The 24662-nt window shown below is 50.0% G+C and overlaps 1 protein-coding gene across 7 annotated transcripts in view; it reads left to right on the forward strand.

The window, feature by feature from the left end:
• Nucleotides 1–7768: 7768 nt before the first annotated feature.
• Nucleotides 7769–24662, forward strand: part of Ntrk3 (neurotrophic receptor tyrosine kinase 3) — a 368787-nt gene continuing 351893 nt past the window's right edge. For all 7 annotated transcript variants that reach the window (XM_035441374.1, XM_035441375.1, XM_027408171.2 and 4 more), the window contains exon 1: nt 7769–8016. In XM_035441374.1, coding sequence (XP_035297265.1) covers nt 7769–8016 — 248 coding nt within the window. The remainder of the gene's footprint in view (nt 8017–24662) is intronic.

Genomic DNA, 24662 nt, shown 5'->3' on the forward strand with positions numbered 1-24662 from the left:
CAGGTTCAAGAGCTGGAGTTTGAACTGGATTTGCCTAGGGCTGCACGGGACACAAGTTAATTCTCCTCAGAAGAAACGGGGAGTGATGCCCGGTGTGAATGGAAGCCTTTTCCTTGACTCTCCCTGCCTGAGCAATCACTGGATAAATGAACAGTTGGGAAATGGGTAAGGAGCAACATGCTAAGGGATTGTGCAGAGGTCTTAGTGTCCATGGCCTGTAAGCTGGGATTAGTGGCTGTCATGGGGGTCATGCTGATTATTCCCAGGTTACTTTCATGTGTTAACATATAGATCCTTGTGATTATTGCCCCCCTCCCCCAAATGTTACATAGAGGGAAGTGGCAGATCTGAGAAACAAAGTCGCAGGCTCAAGGTGACAAGGCCCAATATGTTCTCAATGCTAAATGAGTGGATTAGTATAGAGCTGGGCCTGAAAGCCAATGTTCTATAGTCTGAGCCAAAGGCTCAGGGCCAGGTCAGGGGGAAGGTGTGATACAGACTTCTCAGTGGGGAGCAGGTGCAGAGAAGGTCAGTTGTGGGAGGTGGTGATGGCAGAGCAGGAGCCTGAGAGCTAGGCAGGAGTGGGTAGGGTTGGCAGAGAAGTATAATAGGGTTCAGTGAGGACCCCAGGAACTGGGGAGGGCTGAATTTGGATGATCGGTTCAGAAAAAAACTTTGGCTGTTTATAGGGGTGAGGCCACTGTGGTAGGGATGCTGCCCCTGGGCTGAAACCCAGGACCAGCCAGGAAGTGACCAAGGGTACTGTTGTGAAAGTTACTCTTGCCAGCCTTCTCCTGCTCTGAGAACAGAGGCACTGAGCTTGCTGATTCCGGAAGCCCCTTCACCTGTCCAAAATGAAGCCTGACACTTTAGGACAGGGAGGCGGTGAGTCGGGGCATTCTTTCTCCTCTTCAGTTCCTAACTTCTCATGTAGACCTACATGAGGGTTCAGACAATTAAAGCTTCCATTCCATCACTCCCTTCCCAAATGTCCATTCTGGGAATAATAGCAAAGCAGGCTCCGGGAAGACATAGGAATTCACAGGTCTGGTACCTCCTGATACTTAATGTCCAGAGGACTTATACACAGAGTCCTCTCTAGTGTGAGGAAAGATGGAGAAGTGCAGGGCACGGAGCAACTATCTACTTACCTACACCTGCAGAATCCCTTAGCCTTTCCTCAGCACTTGTATTTTAAAGTCTAGAACAGAAGGAATATTCTTTTGGGGATAAGGAGGGCACCCAGACTTTTATTTTTTTCTCCTTGTCAGTCTTGGTTCCCTCCTCTGAAGAGCAAAGACTTCATACCCCTAGATGTCCTTGAAATGGATCAATGAAGAGGTACATTGCTGGCTGTTCCTAGGAGAGCAGCATGTCTATAGTAGAGTGAGTGTAGGCACACCCTGGAGGCTGGGTGTAGTCCCCCAAGCCTCTTTATTCCCATCAGTTCCTTCCAGCGAGTTGCCATAGCCTGTTCTGGGAAGCTTACTTCTTTGACTTTTGATCTTACTTTTTGAGAAACAGAACACTGCGTGGGAGTGGATTCTTTCCGGTCCCACCACCAGCATCATCGACCTGTCGCAGTCTATGTAGGCATTTCCTTATCTGCTGGGGCAGGACCTGGCTCTACCAGGACAGACTGGCTGGTGGCAGCTACCCTCACACAAGGAAGCCCCTCATCTCTCTGCTGCATTGAATTTTCAGTCTTACCTAACTGTTCACAGCTTATGGTGACTCAGCAAGGGGTGTCTTCTGCAATAGAGACCAATGCCACCTTCCCTACTCAGATAGAGCAACGAACAGGTGACAACTGGCATGAGACAGGATGAAGGAGCTGTTGTCCAGGGGGAGATGTGACTCTGTGTACTGTGCCTGCTTCCCTAGGGACCCACAGCTTCTCAGATGCCCTCTGGTGGCATACAATTCTGAGGTTTAGAAGTAGAGTTGCAGGCTATCATGCAGTGTTGCCTGCATCCAATAGCACTGGCAATGGGGCTCACAGGCTTGCCAATAACTTCTGTGGCACTCTCAGAGAGATGAGCTTTGGAGAGGCAATGGGTTCCACCATTAATCGGTAACAGCTACTGAAGCTTTTGGACTGGGGTATAGTAAAGTCTTAGGAACTCTCAAAGGGGCATGTGAAAGCCAGCACAGTCTGCTGGAGGGTGGGCATTATTCAAGGCTCCTTACTACATTATCTTATGACCACCTTGTGAGGTAAAGTCTATTGCAGAAGTGGAAATTGAGGCAGAGAGCCTATGCCCCAGACACTTATGGAAGGCAAGTTCAACTCTCATTCAGTGACATAGATTTCTACTAATTGGGTCCCCAGAGTTAGATCACTTGAAGACTGTGGGACTTAAAGCCATTGAAGAACTTGAGTGCATTGCCACATCCAGAGTGGAGAAGATCTAGAAAACTGTGGCTTTGAAATATAGGGAAATAACTGCTCAGATAAGAGGTAGCAGGGAGGCAGTCAGCCCTGTGTCTTGTAGAAAAGATGGTGTGTTCATCATCAGGACCAGAATGGAAGCTTTAGAGAGGCTGGCTTCATCATTTCAAAATGAAGACCATCCAAGGAAACCAAGTGGGAGGTAAGATTTTGGGTAATACTGAACATCCTGTCCTTGAGGATGTCCAAAGCCAACTAGGGGTAGCCTGGAATGGGAGTGTATTGCTGAGGAAATTCCTGTACTGAGTGGAGTGGCTTTGGGTGACGTGGGAGATCTGTTTCAGCCAAGATAGGCTGTGGGTCTGACCGTCAGGGTAGGTAGACCAGTGGTACAGGCTCACCCAGACTTGATTCAGTAGGCGAATCAAGAAATCTATTGAGGAATCTTCTGTAATGGACAGGAACAAGAGGCAAGGGCACTCTGTACCTGATTAGTACAGTAGATGCTTGTCCAAGAGCTTAGAACTTGAATCAGGGTATGAACGGGGTGTCCGGTGCTTAAATTTCCCTGCTTTGTGGGGTGACTCTTATGTTCTATTTCTCCAGTTTCACAGGTTTGTTTTAAGCATCCTGGCACAGCTGAAATTCTCTCGTTGGCTTCTGACCTTGAGGATAGCATTGCATGTTCTTAGCCTCCAGTTGGGTGTCTTGAGCAACCCTCTTCTGGCACAAGATGAGCCCAGTTACTTCCAAGCAGCCCTTCGGTATAGCAAGTTCTTCAAAGCCCAGTCTCCCACTGTCTTCTCAGGTGCTCCTCTTGTAGGGAATCTAGCCAGCTCACAGCGGCCACTCAGGACAACAGATCCTTTCCCAGCTCCCACTTAGAATGCATACCCACTTAGAAACTGGGTCCTAAATCTGCTCAAGCTAGAAAGTTATGCGGCATAGCTCCTCGATGCAGACTGATATCGTAGGAGTAAGACGTAGTGGGTGGATCCACAATACTTAGGGGTCTGGCCTGCATCCCAGAAACATGGCCACTGACTCAGAAGTTTGGGTCCCTTGGAAAAGGGGATGTGGCAAGGTGGAAAAGATAACCAGTAGGCCATAGGCGTCAGAATGAGTGGACATTCAGGAAAGCAGTGGTTGCTGGGGTCAGCCTGCCCTGTCCTTTGCTTCCCTGATTTTTACTCCCTTCCTAGGTTCAGGGACTTTGAGACACTGAATCCCTCCTTGACAGTCAAGGAGAAGTTTCAAGCATTCACACATCTGGGGAAGTTTCTTTTTAAAAAAGAGCCATGTGCTTGATGTCTGTAGCTATATGGAAAGCAGAACTGCTGTGCCCTGTTAGGCAGTCCTGTCTGGCCTGTGTGCTTGAAGACTTCCTTGGAGCCTCTGGAAGCCCTTGGAATCTTCTCTAAGCCCTTGCATCTGCCTTGATGTGAAAGCTTTCTAGAGCTTTATATTCTGTAAGGGGAAACAAACAAACTTTGTTCCTTCTTGTCTCTTCTTGGTCAGCGGGGGGCGGGGGGGTTCACTGGTGAGCTTCCTCATTTAGGAAACTCCATCTGGCAGCAGAGGAGATGGGGACAGATTAGCCTGATTGTCTGGATGCTGAGATGAGTCATATCTCCAAGATACAGAGGCCACACACTGGGAATTCAGGATGATATGACAAGTCATCCTTCCTTGTCAACCAGGATGTTCTTAGCAAGATGATAAGGTACTCCAAATGCTCTGGGTACCTGTTGACTGAGAGGAAAGCATCTATGCCAGAGACTTTGTCCTATTCTCTCACCCAACTCTGGCTTTCTTTGGCTGCTTTTCTGTGGGCTGTAGGAGCTGCATTGCAGTGGAAATTTCAAAGTCTGTGTATGTACATGTTTATGTGTCTGCACAGTGTGTGTACACGTGGAGTCCAGAAGTGGATGTCTCATGCTTTCCTACCTTATTTTTTGAGACAGGGTCTCTCTCTCTCACTGAATCTTGCTGTCCAGCATTTGCCGGAGACCTTCTTGTCTCTACACTCCCTAGCAATGCATACTGCTAAATCCATTAAAAAAAAATGGGAGCTGACCTCATGTTTGTGTGGTCAGCACTTTATTGATGACAGCCATCTTGCCAGCCCCAAAGTTCTGTTTTTGCAAGCAACTCAGCTCATTATATTCTAGCAGGATGCTACTGTGAACCCACATGCAACCCCTCTTCCTTTCCAATGCCCCTTCACCCAAGGTTCATATAGAACCAGAGATGAGTCAAGCTGGAGTGACTCTCAAGCCCCTATCCCCACCCCTCATTCCTGTCAATCACCTGGGGAACTTCTTAAAATGTTTCCTTTACAAAGTCTCTGGTAGGACCTAAAGAGCTATATTACCACAAGCTTTCAGGGACTGCCGATGCCACCAGCTAGCAGAGAGCAAAGATCAGTTCAGTGTGGTCATTTCATGGATCTGAAAGCTGAGGCCCAGAGTGTAAGTCCATTTGTTCAGGGTTATAGGTGGAAACCCCTGCCCTTCTCACTTGCAGTCCATCTACATAAAGAAGGGCCTTCTTCAGTTTAAGCTTTACTTCCTGAGCAGGCTCAAAGCTTCTGGGAGACCCTAGCACCCTACTTTAATCTCACCTACTGTTAAGAAGGAAAGACCTCTTGAATCATCAGGGTCCCTTGCTTCACAGCCTGAATTTTCCCCCATCTGAAGAGGTTTCTAAAGCTTTATTTTTGATCCTGACTTATTGATATCTACCCTTCTTTGCAGGACGTGTAAAAAATTATCTCTGTCTAACATGGTTAGGGCAGCCTTTTAAGATACAAGCATGTTTTGCTCTACACTGGAACTCTGCTAAATCCACTCAGCAGTAGCTACTCCATCTAGCTTGGGGGTGTTCTGGGAAATGCTCTCTGGTCCTCCTCCTCTGCCATGTCCCTATAGGGGCCAAACCCAGTGTGTTGACTACCCCTTAGTCTCTCTCTGTTTCCCAGAGAACCCCAAAGTCACTCAGAATGGCACTTGAAGTGTCAGGGAGATTCCCAGTGGACAAGGACACCAGAGACTGGCCTAGGGCCAGTGGGAATTGGTTTGAGAGTCTAATGCTGTCTCCACTCTGTCCCCTCCTGCTGGCGGGAGGGCAAAATGCCATTCTGGGGACAAGGCCATCATGGCGACAGGGTGTAAGTCTCTTGGAGGCCAAAGGAAGGCAGAATGTAATGAGAAGTCGTGGAAACTGCCTTTTACAGGCATATTCTTCTCTTTCTTCTTTTCATCCAAGTTTACTCCCTGCAAAGAGTGCCACCGTAAGACATCGGGTCTGTCTGACGGTGGCACCTGGGGCAGGCTGGTGGCACTGCAATACCCCTTCCCCCCTCTTGCCTGCAAGTTGCATGACCTGCATCGGAATCCATGGGTGGGGGGGCGGGGGAGAATCCTTTCAGATCCTGGATGCAGTTGAATTCAATGTATTTTGCTTCCTTGCCTGCCCTCACCCAAGCTTGGGGAGGAGAGCGCCGCTTTCTTCTGAGTGTGAATGCTGTAGTGTGTCTGCCTGCTTGGACTCCCCTAACCCTTTCTTCTCCTTTCCCACAGCAAAATCTCAGGCTTTCTCAGGAAATAGCTCCCATTTGACATATTTTACATATTATTTTAATTTTAATTTTTAAAAATCCTATCAAGGCTAAAAACAGGGAATATACTTTTCTCCCGACCGGGTCTAAACTTGCCTCGAAGGCTGCACCTGTTTTGCGCCCCTACCAAGAAGGGGTGTTTGTGGAGAGGAAAAGAGGGAGGTTCTGCGCCCCCCAAATCCGGAGAAAGCAGCCCGCCCGCCCCCTCACCCGGCTGCCAGCTCAGCGCACCCGAGGGCTGAGACCAAGAAGCCGGCCTCTGACGGTGCTGGCGTGGCGCTTGCCAAAAAATGCCCTTTGCATCTCAATTTCCCGGCCGTTTCTTTCGCTTGCATCGCTAGCCCAGGGCCACCTCGGTTCTCCAGTGCAGTCTCGCAGGCACTCCTTCCCCCCTTCCCTCGGCTTCTCTGCTCCCGCTTGCCCAAGGCGGAACCCAAAACGCACCGCCAAGAAGGAGCAGTGGGCATGGGGGCACCCAGCGTGCCATATCCCGCAGTCCCCTCCCAAGCCGAGCCCAGCTCCCGGGACTCTGGATTACCCAAATGAGTGTCATTCAGATCTAGGCACGTCTGTGGGTCTGTGGCCGGCGTCCCTGGCTGCCTCGCTCGGGTTCCTGTGCGCTCCTGTCCCCCGTCACTGTCCGCGAGCCTGCCCCCCTGACCCAGGCTGGGGAGCACCCTGGGTCACCTCGGCCGCGCTCGTTTCGCTTCCTCCGGTGGAGGAGATTGCAGCAAAACCGGGTAGCACGAGGGCCAAAAAGTGGAAAGGAGAACGCCTTTCGTGTCGCGCATCCAGCTTGCCAACTCTCCCTCCCCAGCGCCGACCCTCGGAATCCCAACTGCAACTTTTTCCCTTTCGTCTTGGTTTCCCCCTCGGCTGCGGCGAACGGTCGCGGGGCCGCTAGGCGTGGAGCGGGCGGGCAGCGGCGCGGCTGCGGGTGGCGGTACCGGCGAGAGCCGAGAGCCGGCGAGTGGGTGGGTGGGTGGGGAAGCAGGAGGGAGAGGACGGGCGGGGAGAGAGAGAGGGGTGGGGAGGGAGGGAGGGGGATTCCGCTCTCCTGCCTCTCCCAGCCCGGGCGGGGGGCGGGGGAGGAGGCCGAGACGAGGGAGGGGAGGAGGGAGGGGAGGAGGGAGGGAGGGAGCCGAGGAAGACGCTCCGATAACCCGTGCGTTTCGTAAGGCTCGGAGCACTTGTACATTTCTGCAGGCGCGTAGCGAGCCATTCGCGGCGGCTGCTGCAGCTCTGACTGCATCTTCCTCCTCCTCCTCCTTCCTCCAGCTCCGCGCGTGTGTATGTGAGTGTGTGCGAGTGTGTTTTGCAGGTGTGTCCGTTTTAATTCTGCCCAGGAGGTGGGACTTGGTGACTTTAGCACCATTTTTTTCCTTTTATTATTATTATTTTTGCCTTCCCACCGTCTGTTGTTGCAATCCTGCAAAGTCTCGGAGTCGGAGAGCGCGCCTCGTTTCCAGAGCTCCTGGACCCCGCAAGCCGGCGAGCGCCGAGCCGGCCACCATGCCCGGCAGACCGCGCCACTAGGCGCTCCCCGCGGCTCCCACCCGGAGGCAGCGGCGGCCGCGATGGTTTCCGACGCTGAAGGATTTTGCATCTGATCGCTCGGCGTTTCAAAGGCAGAGGCCCCCTCCCCCTTCCCCCCTCCCTCGTCGTCTTTGTTTCCTTCCCCCCCTGCTCTCCCCATTCCCCCCACCCCCCCCCTCTCCTCTCCTCCTCCTCCTCTTTTTTAGAAGCAGCGATCGGAGATGGATGTCTCTCTTTGCCCAGCCAAGTGTAGTTTCTGGCGGATTTTCTTGCTGGGAAGCGTCTGGCTGGACTATGTGGGCTCGGTGCTGGCTTGCCCTGCAAATTGTGTCTGCAGCAAGACTGAGATCAATTGCCGGCGGCCGGACGATGGGAACCTCTTCCCCCTCCTGGAAGGGCAGGATTCAGGGAACAGCAATGGGAACGCCAGTATCAACATCACGGACATCTCAAGGAATATCACTTCCATGTAAGTCAGGCGGCCGCTGCCCAGCCCGCCCCCCACCCCCCACTCCACGCCCCAGCTCCGCGTCTCCCTCTTGCCCGCCCGCGGCCCGGGAACCGGCCCTGCGCTCCCCAGCTCGCCTCTGCTCGCAGCCTGCCGGGCGCGCGTCAGGCTCGCCCTGGCTCGGGAGATGTTGTAGGGCTGCGTGTTCCAGGTGACTCCTGCCCTAGCCAGGCGTGATCCGATGATGCTGGTGGGTACCTCTCTCTGGAGAGGACCCTTCCGGGCGGAGGGCACCCGGGGCCCAGCTCCTGTCCCCGCCTCCACCCTCTTGCTGGCTCATTTCGAGGGTGCGAATTGGGTTCTTTGCCCCCTACTAAATAGCAACAGTTTGGCCACGCTCAAGTGGGATAAAGTAGAGGCGGCTCGGTTTCTTGACAGGCGGTGGCAGATAGCGGCGGCGGTAGAAGCAATGCTTAGCTGAGGAGGGAAGGTGACAGATAGGGACTGCTTGAGAACCGGTTGAGATTTTTTTTTTTAACTCTTTCCTTTTGGAGACAGTAAAACATGCCAATAAGTAAACAAGTTGGGAGCTGGCTGCTCCCGAGGAGACTTCGGACGGACGTGTTCAGGCCGTCATGGACGCCTACCTCTTTGCTTTTCCTTTCCCTCTTGCCGCCCTCTCCAACCCCATTTTGGGCATTTCCGAGATATCCCCTCCTTTCCCACCCTCATCTGCATCTGGGCGCCTACAGACCCTTTCCTGGCTTGGGTTTCGGTAACTGCCCAGGATAATTCTGAGCCAGGCTGCTCGAGGGAGAAGGGAGAAGACCCGTGTTTTGGGAAAGGGATTTCTTCCACAATTCTGCGGTTCTGTTTATTTCACAAATTGAACTCTACCCGGCATTTGCCTGGTTTGCCCCGTCTGAGTGGGACCCGCGGTGTCGGTGGTGGCCTGCTCTTTTCTTGTTGTTGTGTTTCTTTGGTAAAGACAGGGGCCAGAGGCCTGGGAGGGAGAGAAAGGAAGAGCTCAGGCACCAGGAGCCGGCACAGCCTTTCTTTCATCCCTCAGCCAGGTGACCACCACCCCTCCTACCCGGCTGCCCCCCTCACACCCCCAAGGGTGTGGATGGCCCTGGGATGTTCAGAAGACACCTCATTGCTTTCTTCCCCAGGGCTCCTAAAGGATGGGTAGAATGGTACCCAGGCTCTGAGGGAGACATTTAGGGTAGCTCTTTGCCTTGGGGACAGACTAGAGCAAGAAGGGACTCAGTGTGCTGTGGACACTGCCCTCCCTCTCAGTGTCCACCTTCTCTTTGCTCCAGCCATTGCCTCAGGGCTACAGAGCCTGAAGGAGCTGCAGTCTTGTTCTCTCTAGAGCCCACCAGCCTTCTTGGTTCAAGGGAGACAGCTTGGGATCTTACTGCTTACACTTTGAGGGAGATGGACAGCCCCAGGAGATATCCCTGACTCCTGGTCCAGGAGACAAGCTTGACCCGTATCTCAGCAGCTCTCTTCACTCCTGATCATCTCCAGCCTGGCCAAAGATGACCAGATAGACAACCAAGGGGGAAGGGGAAGGGAGAGGAGGACAAGGGAAGAGCCTCAACCCCCTTGCAGGCCATGGTGCCTGCCCATCATCTCTGAGGATGCCTGGGGCAAAGTCTGGAGGGGGATTGTCAGGGAAGCTGGGACCTGGAAGTGCACCCCTGGGTGGAGGGGTGGATGGAGGGAGCTTAGGGACTTGTGCTCAGGAGCTGGGCATAGAGATTTTCAGATGATTGGATGTGCCAAGGATTGGAGAGTTTGGGAGCCAGTGAGCTGTGTCTGGCTTGTTCTCTGCTCCAAGGATGTGTATATCTCTGAGAACCCTCAGGGAGGCAGGGTTGATCACAATCACATAGGCTCTGCATGGTCACACAGAGGAGGTGTCACACCTCTAAAAATGAGGCTTGGGGAAGGAGTTCCATAGGGAAGAGTAGGATTGGTCTTTCCTGGAGGCACTGATGGAAGGAGGACACAGGTGGCCTCTTGCTCCCTTCTGACATTAGAGGATCCCAGGAAAGTGCCTGTGGCGATATGAATAGGGAGTGGATGGGGAGCCCCTCTGTGTGTGTTGGACTCTAGCCGGCCATCAGGACTCTCCTAAATCCACCTGACACCACGGAGTAAGTGGTGGAGGAGGTCAGAGGTCAGAGGCCGGATGACCCCTTCTTACCCCATCTTTCCCCCAGTGTCCTATTATGTGTGTGTCTGATATTGACTAAACTCAAGGGCCCAGACTCCCTGTCCAGAGGCAGAGAGCCTCAAGGTGGGAGAGAAGTCGTGCTCATGCAGGGATGAACATGCCCTTGTTCTCATCTTACCCCTTAAGAAATGGAAGATTAAGGGCAAAGGTAGCCTTTCCCAGGCCTGTGATCTAGCATTGAATACTGGTCTGCCTGACATATATCCCAGACCCCCAACCCAAGGCCTACTGGAAGGGTTGGGTGCTTGAAGGCAGAGAGGAACACAGGGCAGGGGCGGGCCCAACCTTAGTGTGGCCTGGGACGGTGTCCTTCAGATATATGTCTCTAGAGATACAGGGTCCGGAGCAGTGTTGCCTGTTAGCCTGGTGCTCTGGGTGATGGCATGCAGTCGAACAGATTCTGGGCATGGACAGACAGCTTCTCAGGCTCTTCTGAAGTATAGTATCCTTCCTCAGATAGTGAACTTTTTCTGCACAGTTAGACAGACAGGGTTTGTTTCCTTGTAGCCCTAATTCTCTTGCGGTGCCAATCCGAGTGGTGGCTGTACCCATCTAGAGCTTTGGGTAGACCCTACCCCCTTGACCACCCTGTTAATATGAGGAGGAAATCAGCTGCAAGGCATGAGGGAAGAAGTGGGGGGTCTCGTCTCCATCCAGTCGTAGTCTAGCGGCTCCAAAGAACCCTCTCCCTCCAGATCCCTTCCTCCCTCCTGTTCCCTTTCTGTTCAAAGGAGCAGTCTTTTTTGCTATTGCTGCTCTTAATATACCATAGACTTATCCAGAAGGGTCCATGGGCAGCCACACCCAACCAGGCTCTGACGACACAAAGGCGGGAGGGTGGTGGCCAAGATGATGGGTTGCTGAGGCTGCCTCCTTAGGTCAGTCCTACAGGGTTGCGTTGGTTTGGGATAGTGTGTCCTTTGAATGGTCAAAAGCAGATGGAGGTAGAGAGAGGGGCATCTCTGGGTCAGATGTTCTTGAGATCAGTTGCCTGGGCTTTCAAAGACCATGTACTCTTTGCTGGGGCACTGAGCCGCCATTTGTATATCCACCTGAACTACCACAGGGTTCCAGGTGTTTGGCAGGTTTTTAGATCCTGTATTTCCATTTCCCTTGGAGACTCTCTGTTGACTGAAAGGTCATCTGGGGGCTCTGCTCTCTAGGCACCTCGGTTCCGTGGTGAGGACTGAGCTGGGTGACCCAGCCTTGGCAAAGGCCAGTGAGTATTGAGAGAGAGAGAGAGAGAGAGAGAGAGAGAGAGAGAGAGAGAGAGAGAGGAGTTGAAGCATGCCTTGGAGGTATGGTTTGAAAGGAAAGAGACCCTGGATAGAGTGATTTTGAGGATGGAAGCTGGAGCTGTGAGCTTCTTTGGCAGCAGGATTTCATACTGAGGTCCGGTTGTTGGTGGGTGTCAGCATCTCCCATGACCTAGAATCCTCAGCTCCAGTATGCCCATCAGGTTAAGCTTTCATAGTACCCCCTGGGGTCGAGGACATCAGTTCTAAGGCTACCTGGAAACTGAGAACATGATAGTTTGGGCAAATCCCATGGAACCCTGGCTGTAGCTTTGAGAGCGCTTGTGTGGTGGGCCAGGAGGACTGAGCTGAAGTCTGGGAGATTCTTTAGGGTCCTTCAGGATTTCAACTGCTCTCTTTGCCTTGAAACCCTAAGCCTTGCCCTGCCAGACTCTGCCAGCTGGCCTTTCATGTCTGGAAAGGATGTTGGCTCCCTCTCCAGATGAGTCTTGGGGTGTGTGGTATGTGAGTATCTATGGTCCTTGCTGTGTACGGCCCTTACCAGTGTCATGACATTCCACTGTGACCTGGGGCTCCCATCTTCATGCTCCACTGAGTGGCTCTTGCAGGGATCATGTGCCTCTGGGGAACAGTGGCAGGCTAGGAGTAAGAAAAGAACAGGATAGAGTGAGTTATAACCTCGCTTTTCCCCATCTGCCTTGAGATGTCCTGGAGGGCTCCAGCCACTCAGAGCCTGTAAATCTAACATGAATCCAGGCCGTGGGTCAGAGTGTCCCTTCCAACTCGGACATCTGCCATCTCAGTGCCAGGAAACATCCCCCAGGAGACTTAGCCAGGCCTCTTTTAAGGGTCCCTTTTGGGGGATTGTAGTAACTCTGTGATACCACCGAGAGGAGGGCATGGGCAAGTTCACACTGGCTGCGAGCCACTGTTATTTCCCCATCTTCCTCTCCCACTTATAGAAAAGTCAGGTCACCTAGAACTTGCCAGAATTTGTGACACAGGACACAATTTGTCATCAACTACCTAGACCAAATGCCACACTTCAGACTATTTTAGGGTCCCTGGCCTTTCCTTAGAGGTTGGGCAACTGACTCTGTGACTCTCCCCCCTACCTCTCCTGCACACACCCCCACCCCACCCCCATCCCGGCCAGGCTCAGGCCTAGAAGAGCTGTCCTTGCAAAGATGTCATCCTTTTGCTGGAGACAGGCCTCCACTGGGTGTGGGAAAATATTAGAACATCTATCTCAAATTATTCTTGCCTATAACAGGAGATATTTAATATTTAATGTATGGATTGGAGATATCTGAGCATATAATAATTGAATAAATATGAGTGTTTAGGGGTTGCAAGATAAATTTTTTGTTGCGAAACCATGCATAATCAGAACAGCATGGTGCCCTTGTTGTGAGTGGAGGAGCCTGAGTTTGAGAGGGGATTGGTCAGGAGAGGGAGTCTTTGGCTCTTCCACTCAGCACTTTGATGAAGGGGCTATTTAGCTGGTATGGGTAAATAGGGTGTAAGATTGGACCAGGCTCAGTGGGCATAGGGCTACTCAGCTCCCTTTCTCCATTCCCAATGCTGATAACACTCTTCCCAGGGGCCAGGCCATCACTCAAGTGATACCCTTCCTATGCAGTGGACTCATCTCCATCTAAAGTCCCACTAGTCATCTTTATCAGAAGTCCTAGATTGCTGTTGCTTGGCTCATTTTTTGCAAGAGCTATTTGAGTTATATGAGCAGGGCTGATTATTCCCATTTTGCAGATTCATCAAACAAAAACAAGAGCAAAGCCAGAGTCTTAGGGGATCGAGTTACCATGGGGTGTCCAATGGAAATAACCAGAGGTTTTGGAAGAGCTAGCAACTATTCCTCAGTGTACCTCCATTGCCAGTCTAGTTCCCACGTCTCCACTGCCCTTGGGATGAACCTTTAGCTGGGTACCCCATGGCCTGTTTCTCTAAAAAGGAAATGTGTAGGATTTTCCTCCAGACAGCTCTTTTGATTGAAGAGCAGCATTACAGAACTGCTGTGCTCCCAGGGACTTGGAGAGGGTAGCTGAGTGTCATGCATCTGACTGTTGGAGATTGGGTCACCCAGATCTGTTGGTGGCCTGCTGGGATGGCCCAGTCAGAGTCCATGGTCATTGTCTGAGCCATACTCTGGCCTCTGCTTTGGGGAATAGAAACACTCTCTGGTGGCTAGGCATGGGGCAGGCTTCTTTCTGATGGCCATCAAGAGGGAGACCTCAAGTGATCCCTTCCTGTGAGAGTTCTCTGGAGTCCTCCCTGGGGGATCCCCAGAGTTTCTGCTTCTCTTGAGTGTAAAGTAAGGCTTTGTAGAAGTTGGAGCTGAAGGGCCAGAAGGCTGTAAGCAGGCCTTCCTCATATTCCCAGGGGTTCAGGGGCTTGAGAACAAGGGACTGAGCTGCCCAGAATATTGGGAGATTTATTTTCTTAGTGGCACTCCTAGGTGCTGGTATGGCCTCCTGAGCTACTTCGCCTCTCATTTGGGGGGACTTTCTCAAAGCCAGAGCTTCCTCCATGCCTGTGTCTCCCTCTGGGGCAGTGTTTCCAAATTCAGGGTCCCCAGAGGAAGCAACTATGTGAAGCTGGCAGCCCCAGGGCTCCTTGTAGCCTGCAGCCCAGCCAATTAGAGATTAGCTCAATGAGGGCCCTGCTGAGCTATTTACATGGATGGCTGGGGATAGGGGCACTCTGCAGGTTTGAGAGTTTTACCCACTGGTCTCAACTTCTGTCCCCAGTGCCCCTGTCTGGCTTGTTCCGCCACAAAGGGTCTGGTTTAGGGTGGTTGAAGATTCAGGAATCTAACTCCAAGCTGGCATCATCAGACACAGAGGTTTGGGCAACTTCTCTTTTCCACTGCTCTCCCCAGCCTGACTTTTCTGTAGCTCTGGACAAAGCCTTTTGCTCTCCTGGGCCTTAACTTTCTTACTGCAAGGTAAAGATAATAATAACTAACATAGGGTAGCACTGTTAAAACTCAGTGTCCCGTGTCACTGCCTGATGATGAGAAAGCTGTCAATATACAATCACCAGCAGGAGCCAGCTCTTACTGAGTGCTCAGTAACAGGCAACAGTGTTAAGTACCTGATAACTGACTATAGTCACCATTCATTCAACAGTTACTGTATCCCAGACACTGTTCCAACCCTGTGAATTAAATATACATTGGTCCTATGCACAGATGGGGAAACTGGGTCTAAAGAAGGAACTGGGTTTCAAGCAGCCAGTAAGTGTTTAGGCAGTCTGGCATTTAAATATTAAGTTTAAATACTCTTCTGTATGCTACATATATGTATATGATTACATCATAGGTATACAGATATACATATGCAAATATATTACTGTAGTGACAATATAAAATAAGAGGACTGACCTGGAGGTCCTCAAGGTCCTCAAGGCTTTATTTCATAGCCTTCTAGTTCCCTGGGTGAGCACTTCCCTGGCTGGTATTGCAGGAAAGACCAGTGGAATATGGCAAGCAGGGTGTTTCAGCAACAAAGTCCCAGACAGACCTCTACTGAAAATGGAGGCCTTGGTTTCTCCTGGTCTGTTCCCAAAGTACTGCCCTTCCTGGATGTTGTATCCTAACCTACCCTTTTTCCAGGCATCCTTGGCTTCCTCACATTGTCCTGCCCTCTGAGGTCTATCTACCAAGCTCCACAGTAGCCCAGGTGCAAGCTGAGGCTGCAGGGATTCAGGAAGCTGCTTGCTGGGCAGTAGTCTAGTCATCTCCTCTCTGGGTTGAAACCTGGTCATCAAGACAGTGTTCGTGATGCTTATGGACAGAGAGCTCAGCTAGGGGAGGGGAGGGCTGGGTAACTTATCTTATTCAGAGCTTTGGGGGAATCAGAGCTGTCTTCTGAGGCAAGCAGAAGGTGTGTGGTGGGGAATCTGAAGGGCTGGTCAGCTAGGGTTGGAAGCAGATGTTGAGGGTGTCATTTCCGAAGGGGGAGTTCCGGCTACTCCTGGGCCTTCATCTTGCTGCTTCCATGAGTTAGAAATTTTGACTCCCCCCAGCCCTTTCTTCTTGCTGGACTCTCTACCCTTCTTGATCATAGATGTGGCATCTGTCTCCCATAGGGATAAGCCATGACTTCGAGAGATGACTCCCACTGGAGGGTCCTACAAAAACATTGCTGGGTGAATCCTATTGCTGTTGCCTCTTGATTTCATGAATTTGCCATGCCACAGAACCTCTTTGGCTTCAGTTTCTACCCTTGCAGTGGGGTCATCTAACTCTCTTTCCCACAAGGTCAGTGGGCATCATTAATGGATGGTATGACTGACCTCCTTTACAGGCTCTGTGATCAGACTAGTGCCTTGTTGGTTGTTTCCATTTCTGGATGACTGAGAGGATTTGAATTAGGAGAAGATCAAGACTTTGAACCATAAATCAGGAAAAAGAGGTGGGGAATAATTTGGGCTACATCCAATTTTTCAGAGGAAGAACTTGGCAGACAGATGAATTGATATGCTGCAGCCCAGTGAGCTAGGAGCACAAAACAGACAGGGATTGTGGGCCTTACCACCCTAGGATACCTCTCCCTGCCCGTTAATGTCTGCACCAGAGGCTCAGGGATTGCAGAGGCAGGAAAGATTCCTGAGTTTCCCTGGAGAGGGAGAAACGAAGGGAACAGTTTTAGATTCGAAGTCCTAATACGAGCTGCCTGTAGCAGTACATTGTGCTGTGCGTGCGCATCTGGGGGCGTCTTTGTACACACACAAGTGCCTCTCAGTGTTCCCTGCACATCATGTGTGAGGTTTCTGTAAACAAACGTTAAAGCCGCCGCTGGCTTCCTGCTTTGCCGAGATTGTCTGTGTGTAGACTCCTGATGGCCACCAGAGGGCAGCATGATGCACGCGTCGATCCTTGGTTGGTGGTTTCACCAGGAGAGAGTTGGACCTGGGATAGTGGCAAGGGTAGTGCCAGCCCGCGCTTTTGGAACCTGCCAGGAGTCAGGGGTGAGCTTCTGGCTGGGAGGGCTTCTCTGTATAGTCGGCCCTATTCTGGTTCTGTCTGTGTGGTCCAAAGATGTGAAGCTCCCAATCTGGGTATTTTGGCTTAGGGGTACTAGCTCCCTGGGAGGAGACTGCCGGGAGCCTAGGCCAGAAGGACCATCCTCTTCCCACCTTATCTAGTGTCAGAAGCAGCAGGAGGGAGCATAGCTTTGGCTTGGGCAATGGAAATGAACTAATGGGACATATGTTCCTGCCCAGGAAAATTCCAGTCTTGGTGGGGGCACAGAAAGTCGGCAGTGACTCTGGAGTCAGTGTCTTGGAAGAAGTGAGCTCCTTAGCCCCTTTCTTCAGATTGCTTGATCTGCTGGCCTGAGTGTGAGCATAGCTTTCACCCTTCCCTGCCCCCCAACTCGAATTTGGCAATTAACCAATGCCAAGTTGGTGCTCAGTAAACACAGTACGCTGGCATTTTCCGGAGGTGGGAGCTTGGAGTCGTCTGTTAACCCCTCGGGACCCTGGGTATGCTTTTCCTGGATACAGGAGTGGGTTTGAAAAACATCTCCTTGTTAGTGGTTGTCTGCTGTGTGTGAGACCCGCTGGTACTTCTCGGTTCCAGGCAGTCCTGGATTGAGCAGGATGCTTGGTTTCCTGTGCTTACAAGTCCATCAGTGGACCTTGTACCCAGCTCTAGAAGCTATCTTGTCTGCTCTGTGCGAGACTGTGGGCCCAGGGCCTATCTCTGTCCCAAAGGCCAACCTACAGCTGCCTGGCCCAGGGATACAGACGAGGCCCGCTTTCTTGAGACCCATCTTTGCCCACCAACTCCTTTTAGACTATTTTTGAAGGCAGAGCCACTGACAAGCAGGAATGGGTGAATATTTATAGCCCTCTACCCTAGCTGGAGTCCTTTGCATGAAGAGCTATGTATGGATGGCAATTGCAAACAGAAGCTCCTGATTGTGACCCTGTCACTTTATCAATGGTGGCCTGTGGGTATTCTTTTTTTTTTTTTTTTTTTTGAGCCTTGGTTTCCTCCTATGGAAATGGTGATAATAAAAAGGGCTGGAGTGCTGTGAGAATGTGCATGGGGCGGGGAAGGCTCTGGTGCTGTTTCCCTCCCTCTTCCCATCACAGCATTCCAGACCGGCATCTTCTCAAGAAAGGATATTTTCATGCCCTTCATCTGTTCTTCCTACTTCTGGTATTTCCCACATCCTGTTCATTTTACAGTCCCTAACAGATTTATCTTCTTTTTAGGGGTTCAGTTAGAAGATTTCTCATGTCCCCAGCTTTTTAGTTGTTCTTTTCCCTGAGAGGCAGCTCAGTGAAGCTCCAAGAGATGAGGAACTTCACTCAGTGGACTTCCCTCTTCTGTTGCCTCCGGACGCAGAAAAATCACTCAGGATTACTGAGACTGTTTTCTTAGCTAAAAGTTGGGCCAGATGGGTTGTGAGGTGATTCTCATAGGATGGGGGAACCCAGAGGCTGACTGGCAAGTGGAACAGTGGAAGCTTGGAAGAGGTGGAGAACATTTGGGGGGCTCTGGGAGATATGGATTAAAAGATGTTGAGGGTAGCCAGCACCTACAAATAGCTGCAGGATGCCGTAGGAGAGCCACCAAGGTGTACATTTTTAGGAATGGGACAAGTAGCTGAGGTGTGTGTCTGTCACCAGGACCAGGAGAATATGGTTCCTACTAATATGACACCTACCTGGCCTATCAAGTGTCAGAGGGCAATAGGCAAAGCCTTTTCCCTCCATGCCTTCCCCATCTCCAGCCCCAGGAGTTTGGATGATAGAAATCTTGGACCAGGTTAAGTTAGGAGTACCTAGCCTCTGGCAGATACTGTCCCACGTGGCTCATTGCTATTCTTGCTTTATATCATTTGCCATTCACTTATGGTTACTGAAATTAAACCAGCCACAGAAGGGGCTCCAGGACTTGCCCTGGTAGGAAGAGTTTAGGTATCCAATGTGGCAGGAGCAACATTAAACCCCTCCAGTCCAATCATATCCATCAAGTATATTCGCTCCAGTTCCATATTAATCCACAAGAGGGCACTAGACCACGATTTCTGCTGTGTAGGTGCTATGTAGCCTATTGTGATTGCTCCTTTGAGAAAAGTCTGCACTGCACCTGGTCTTTTCCCAGATGCCAGCAACTCTGAGGTCATGGCCAACCAGCTTGATTTAACCACAGGTCATTGCACTGACTGAGGTCTCAGGGGAGGTCTATTTGTGCAGTTCAAAAAGGACATTAAATTTGGTGTCAAACTATGGGTTCCAATTTGTGCTCTTCTTGCTTGTTTAAATGGTGAATAAAGTTATTTAGTTTCTTTGTGTACCATTTTTTTTTCCCACATGCAAGGTGAGGTGTTACCGATAATTAAATTGCATAATGTGTGGAAATTCTGGAACATGGTGGGTTCTCAGTGATCGGCCTGTCTTTTTCTGGAAAAAGGATGAAGTTAGGTCATAACTCAGAAATCCTGTAGGCCTGATGGAGTCATTTTACCCCTTCTTTCACATATAGTCTGTGGTTTCAATTCACTGGGGGAAGCAGCGCTACCTAGTGGCTGGAATGGAGAACAGCAAGTATTGGGTAGGTGTTGGAGATTGTGGTGATCCCCTATTCAGAGGATCCATGGCTGGGATTTGCACTGCTTTAATTTATGGGTGCTGTGGGTGATTTGCTGAAGATGACAACAGCCATTATTGGTGTTTCTTGCCTGGACCTGTGGGAGGAAGTTGCAAATGGACTAACTTTATTGTCACCCATCAATCCTGGCGTCTAATGTCCAGACCTTTCTTGGTGTTTCCTAAGGTGTCTCTCCCTCTTCCTTCCTCACCACTTCTCCCTCTCCCCTACCCCTTGATGGTGGGTATTCATAATTTTGAGTAGTTTTAATATGTCTGGCTGGTCTTGGCTAAGAGATTGGAGGTTCTGTGCTCAGTGCATCTATCTGGAAAATGGGGGCTGGCCTGGTTGTCTAGAAGGTGCTTCCAGGCTGACTGTATATATCCTTTGTTACGTGTGTATATGAAGTGAGATGGGGTCAAGCAAAAGCTATGTATTGATAACCACTAACCCTCAGGTTCTGTGGGTGACGCATACAGCCTGGAGAAGGTAGGGGTCTTCTCGGAGTAAAGGAGTGGTCCTGAGGCTGGAACTGGGGTGTCTCTGGATTCCTACCCCTCTTCACCTCTCTATGTATGCACCTGAGACTCAGGAGGGAACACTGGCAGGCATGCAGGCTCAGGAAGTTATTTAATGTCAGCTTTGCTCCAGATTGTGTTTCTGACTCCCTGCCACCTCTTAAGTGGCAGTCATTTTAACAAATGTGGCGAGAAGACACTGAGTGGGAAATAACGTGAGGGAAGGGGGAGGGGCAAGGCTGTGGAGGAGAGGGAGTTATATTCCCTTGGCAGGCACATTGTCTTAAATGCATTCGGGGGGAGTAGCATGGAAGAGAAGTGAGGGCCCCTCACAGTTCCTAGTAGAAGAACGAGGACCACATGGAAGTGTCTGGGTTTTAGGATCTATGGTCACCAGCTCTAGCTCTCCCTCTTTCATGGAAGGTCCCTGTGCTCTGTGGAGGCTTCTGGCTTCTGTTCCTGGGGTAGTTGTTGACAGATAGGGATCATTTTCCTAAGGAAAATTTTCAAAGTGCACAGCACATAAAGAGCTGATGGAGCCTGATGTTGTCATCTTGGCCTGAGCAAGGGCTGGGCATAGACTGTGTGGTACCCAGGTGCCTGGCACTGGCCTTCTTGTCCAGAGCCTCCTAGCAACTGGGATATGGAGGAAGAGTGGACAGGTGTGCTAACAGGGCCAGTTCTGCTCTTCCAGCTATAGGAAACAGAAAAGAGGGAGTCCCTCATTTGTTACCCTAGCCCCTGGCACCAGTCACTGGTCTGACAGAATGCAAAGCCTTGGGGTGCAACTTTGAGAAAATAAGCATTATTTTTCCTTCTTGGATCTTAAAATTAGATAGATGATCTATGGCTCTTCAGAAAGAGGATCTCAACTAATGAAAAGTTCAAAGGAAAGTGTGTGTGTGTGTGTGTGTGTGTGTGTGTGTGTGTGTGTGTGTGTGTCTAAGTATGAGGCAGAGAGGGCATAATGTTCCTAAATGGAGATTTAGGAGATTTACTTGCCCCAGGTCCTTTGAATGTTGGTTATCAGTGTTGTGAGATACCAGATTGGAACCTCTTGGTTGTAAAGTTGGTCCACTGGCCCTGCTGTCATCCACCAAAGCCCCATGGCATTTTTGGAAGACAAGGAAGGTTGAGCTCCATTTCTACTTCTGTATGTGTGAAACAAAGATCTAAAGACAAGTGGCTTGCTTAAAAGGAAAATCTTAGGAATCTAGAAGGAGAGAGGGGTCATTGGGCCGAAGACCTATGTGCCCCTTATTCTATTCGGTAGACAGATGTTCCTGAGTCACTTGCCTACCTGGGTATTTACTTAGCATGGGGCTGTTTGAGGGTCTATGATGGGCCAGATGTTTCTGTGGACGCTCTCCAAGAGAGCAATGGAAGGGATGAACAGACACAGTCTGAACTGTCCCTGTCATTTTAGGATGTACAAGGTTGAATATCAATACTCTAGGTCCCTTGCCTTTACCCTTGGACCCTGCCACTTGGGGTCCACCTTAAAGGACAGGAAATGGCCACAGGTGGCACAGTGTATCCTTTCAGACCCCCCAGTGCCAAGATCCTGAAGGAAATTCCATCACAGCATGTGTGGAATCAGAAAACCAGATGATTGGAGGTGAGCTGGGGTGGGAGGGATATAGGATGGGAGCAAGAGATGGGTTGAATAATAAAACTCCAGCTTCCTCTCCCAGAACCCAGGCATACTCGTAGCCTGAATGAATCTAATCAGTCCCTATGCTCCTCAGAACCTTAGTCCTAGGGGAACAGATCTCCCCAACTGCTATCTAAGATTATTTGTGGACTTACTTCCCATCCTGATGAAAATAACTGTCCAGTCTTTTCTGATCCCTGAGATGCATGTCAGGCCCTTGACTGCCGACCTACCAGTCCCATCTCCTGTCCTTTGCAGTCTACGCCACTGTGTCACCCTCCACTCTAGCACCCTGTATTGTGCGCCCTTGTCTACCCAGGGGGCTCACGGGAAAGATAATATTGACATGGTTCCTTCTGCTCTGTCCCAGTAGTGGGCTCTGAGGAGTAAAGAACCGTAGACTATAGAAGGCTCATTTCGTGTCTCCAAGCTCTCCAGAAGATTTCTCATGTTGGTGATGGTTCATGTGCCTGTCCCTAGATGTTTGGTGCACCATTTTCATTGCATCCATGGGTCTTGATCTCTACTCTCCACTTACTGGAAAAAATCTTCTAGGGAAACTTGAATTTATGTGAAGTGAGAGGGACTGTTCTGTGAGCAATTCTATGGCTAAGGATACTTTTAGTCAAGCCCAATCCATGACCAGCAGAGCCTCCTGAGACAGGTGTTATCACAACCCCATACCCCTCCCTCTGAACAGCTTGGGATCACAAGTGCTTCGGATCTCAGACTGCTTTCAGATTTTGGAATATTTGCATTTATATAACCAGATATCCTGGGGCTGAGACTCAAGTCTGAACATGAAATACATTTATGTTTCATATATGCCTACTATGCAGAGCCTGAAGGTTATTTATACTACATTTTTAATAATTTTGTTCATGACCAAAAGTTTTATCTTGCAGAATTTTCCACAGCTGGTATCAGGTTAATGCTGAAAAAAAAGTTTAAGATTTTGGAGCATTTTTTACTTACATTTACTTACATTTTAAGATCAGCAGAGAGAGAGAGAAAGAGAGAGAGAGAGAGAGAGAGAGAGAGAGAGAGAGAGAGAGAGAGAGAGGAGAGAGGGAGAGAGAGAGAGAGAGAACACATGCACATTCTTGTATATACATGTGCAGGCTTTCTGATTCCAGATATTAGCTGCTGGCCTGAGACTTTGCAGTGTTGGGTGTTGGGGAGCACAGGCTTGGGCGATGGCCACACTTGGAGCGCGATTGCTCATTCCTGTGGCACCTCAAGCTGTCTAGTCTAAAGTGGTTCAGTGGTGCTTTTACATTTTACTTGACTTTTGTGAATAGTTTCTCAAACTGTTAGAAGTCTTAATGCCTCCCTCTTCAAATAACACTAGCATACGTCCCGACACATCCTGACAGGGCTAGATATGATGCCAGGTTCCTTCTACTTCCTTATCTACCTTTCTCTTGCAACCTAAACATTGTACCTGGCTCCATCTCGACCTTGGCCCATATTCACTCATTTCCCCCACAGGGCTGCACTTGACCTGAATTCACTTAGACTTACGTGGTCCGATGTGTATAGCTGAGGGATAAAAGGATAACTGTATTTTACAGAATGCCCTTCCTCATTTGAGAAGCAGCGGAACTCACTGGGTAACTGCAGTTCAAGAGGCTTCATTGGCTCCAAACTGTCCCCAGGATAAAGCCTGGAGTTCTGTCTGTGTTTGGAGCCTTTCAGGTTTGAGCATGTCTCTTTGGTGTTTGCCTCCCATGATCCTCTCACAGGAATCTGGGAGCCCTTGGCCAACCTGACCATTCCTTCTCCATTCCCAAACATTTCCTGCCCAGAGTCTTTGGGTCTGAATGCTTCTTTTGACTAATCAGGCCTTTGGTCTTCCTTCTGCTCTCTGGGCCCTTCCCATCACTCTACCCTCACCTTCAAGGATCTCTTTGTTCTCCCGACCCTGTTTGTGGATTATTCTTTCTCTCCAGTCCCTGGAGTGCAGAGTAAGGCAGCTGCTGCGTGTTGACTGCTTTCTGTGCACCTGGCACAGTTCATATAGTAGCTCACTTAATCAACATCGTAACCACATGTGTGAGGATGGCTCTCATGTTACAGATGAGGAAACAGGGGCCAAGAGAGTCACACACTGCTGGAAGGCTACAGGTGTGATTGACTGTGGAGGTTCAGACCCAGGCTCAGTGTAGAACCAGGGCTCCCACGTTTATTGTAATAGCATACGTGAAAGCAAAGTGCTGGGAACTAAGCTGAGACATCTCCATGTGACATTTGCATCCAGAAGTGAGTCATGTCATAGTGAAATGATGGACTTCCGTAGTAGAGAGAAAACTTTGTTGTCCATATAGCAACACAGAAATCTTGGACAAACCATGTGGATTAAAATCCACCTCCTACCATATGTGTGTGCTGGTTAGTTTTGTGCCAACTTGACACAAACTAGAGTCATTGGAGATGAGGGAACCTCAGTTGAGAAAATGCCTCAAGAAGATTCAGCTGTAGGCAAGCCTGTAGGGCATTTTCTTAGTGACCGACAGGGAGTGTCCAGTCCATTGTGCATAGGGCCACCCCTGGGCTGGTGGTCCTGGGTTCTATAAGAAAGCAGTCTGAGTAAACTATGAAAAGCAGGCCAGTAAGTAGCATTCCTCCATAGCCTCTCTATCAGCTCCTGCCTCCAGGTTCCTGCCCTGTTTGAGTTCCTGTCCTGATTTCCTTCAGTGATGAGCAGTGAGGTAGAAGTGTAAGCCAAAGAAACAGTTTCTCCTTAACTTGGCTTTGGTCAAGGTGTTTCATCACAGCAATAGTACCCCTAACTAAGTCTGTAAAAGATCACAGCTAACAGCTACAATGTACTGCTGTTTATGATCACAGTTACATGGCAAAAGGACACACTCACTAACTTGGCATAAACCAGTTTCCCTACTTCCTTGGTCTCCAGGGAAAGAGGAAAGCAGGGTATATGCAGTGTCTTAAAGTTATTTTGTAATGTTTTCTTTTAATTTTGTAGCTCTGGGAATGGAACCTAGGGTTTTGAGCACACTAGGCATGCATACTACACCCTCAAACCCACTTGTCACTTTTTAGTTTGAAACCAGGTCTCACTGAGTTGTCCAGGCTGGCCTGTAACCCACACGGTATCCCAGGCTGGCCTCGAACCTGGAATCTTCTTCCTTAGTCTCCTGAGTAACTGAGATGACTTCTATGTTGAAAGGCTGGCTTTTCATTCTGTTTATTTTATCTTATTTTTTTCCTAGCACCCAACAGTTGGCAATGTTCTAGGTGACAGGTAATACTTTCACCGTGTAATCCTTCCTTTTGCATATCTATCTATTAAAATCAAAGTCTAGAATGGCTAAGCAACAAAAATATTATGCCCAGTACATTTGAA

This window comes from Cricetulus griseus, chromosome 3 (genome assembly GCF_003668045.3).
Source record: "Cricetulus griseus strain 17A/GY chromosome 3, alternate assembly CriGri-PICRH-1.0, whole genome shotgun sequence".
NCBI classification, from domain to species: Eukaryota; Metazoa; Chordata; class Mammalia; order Rodentia; family Cricetidae; genus Cricetulus; species Cricetulus griseus.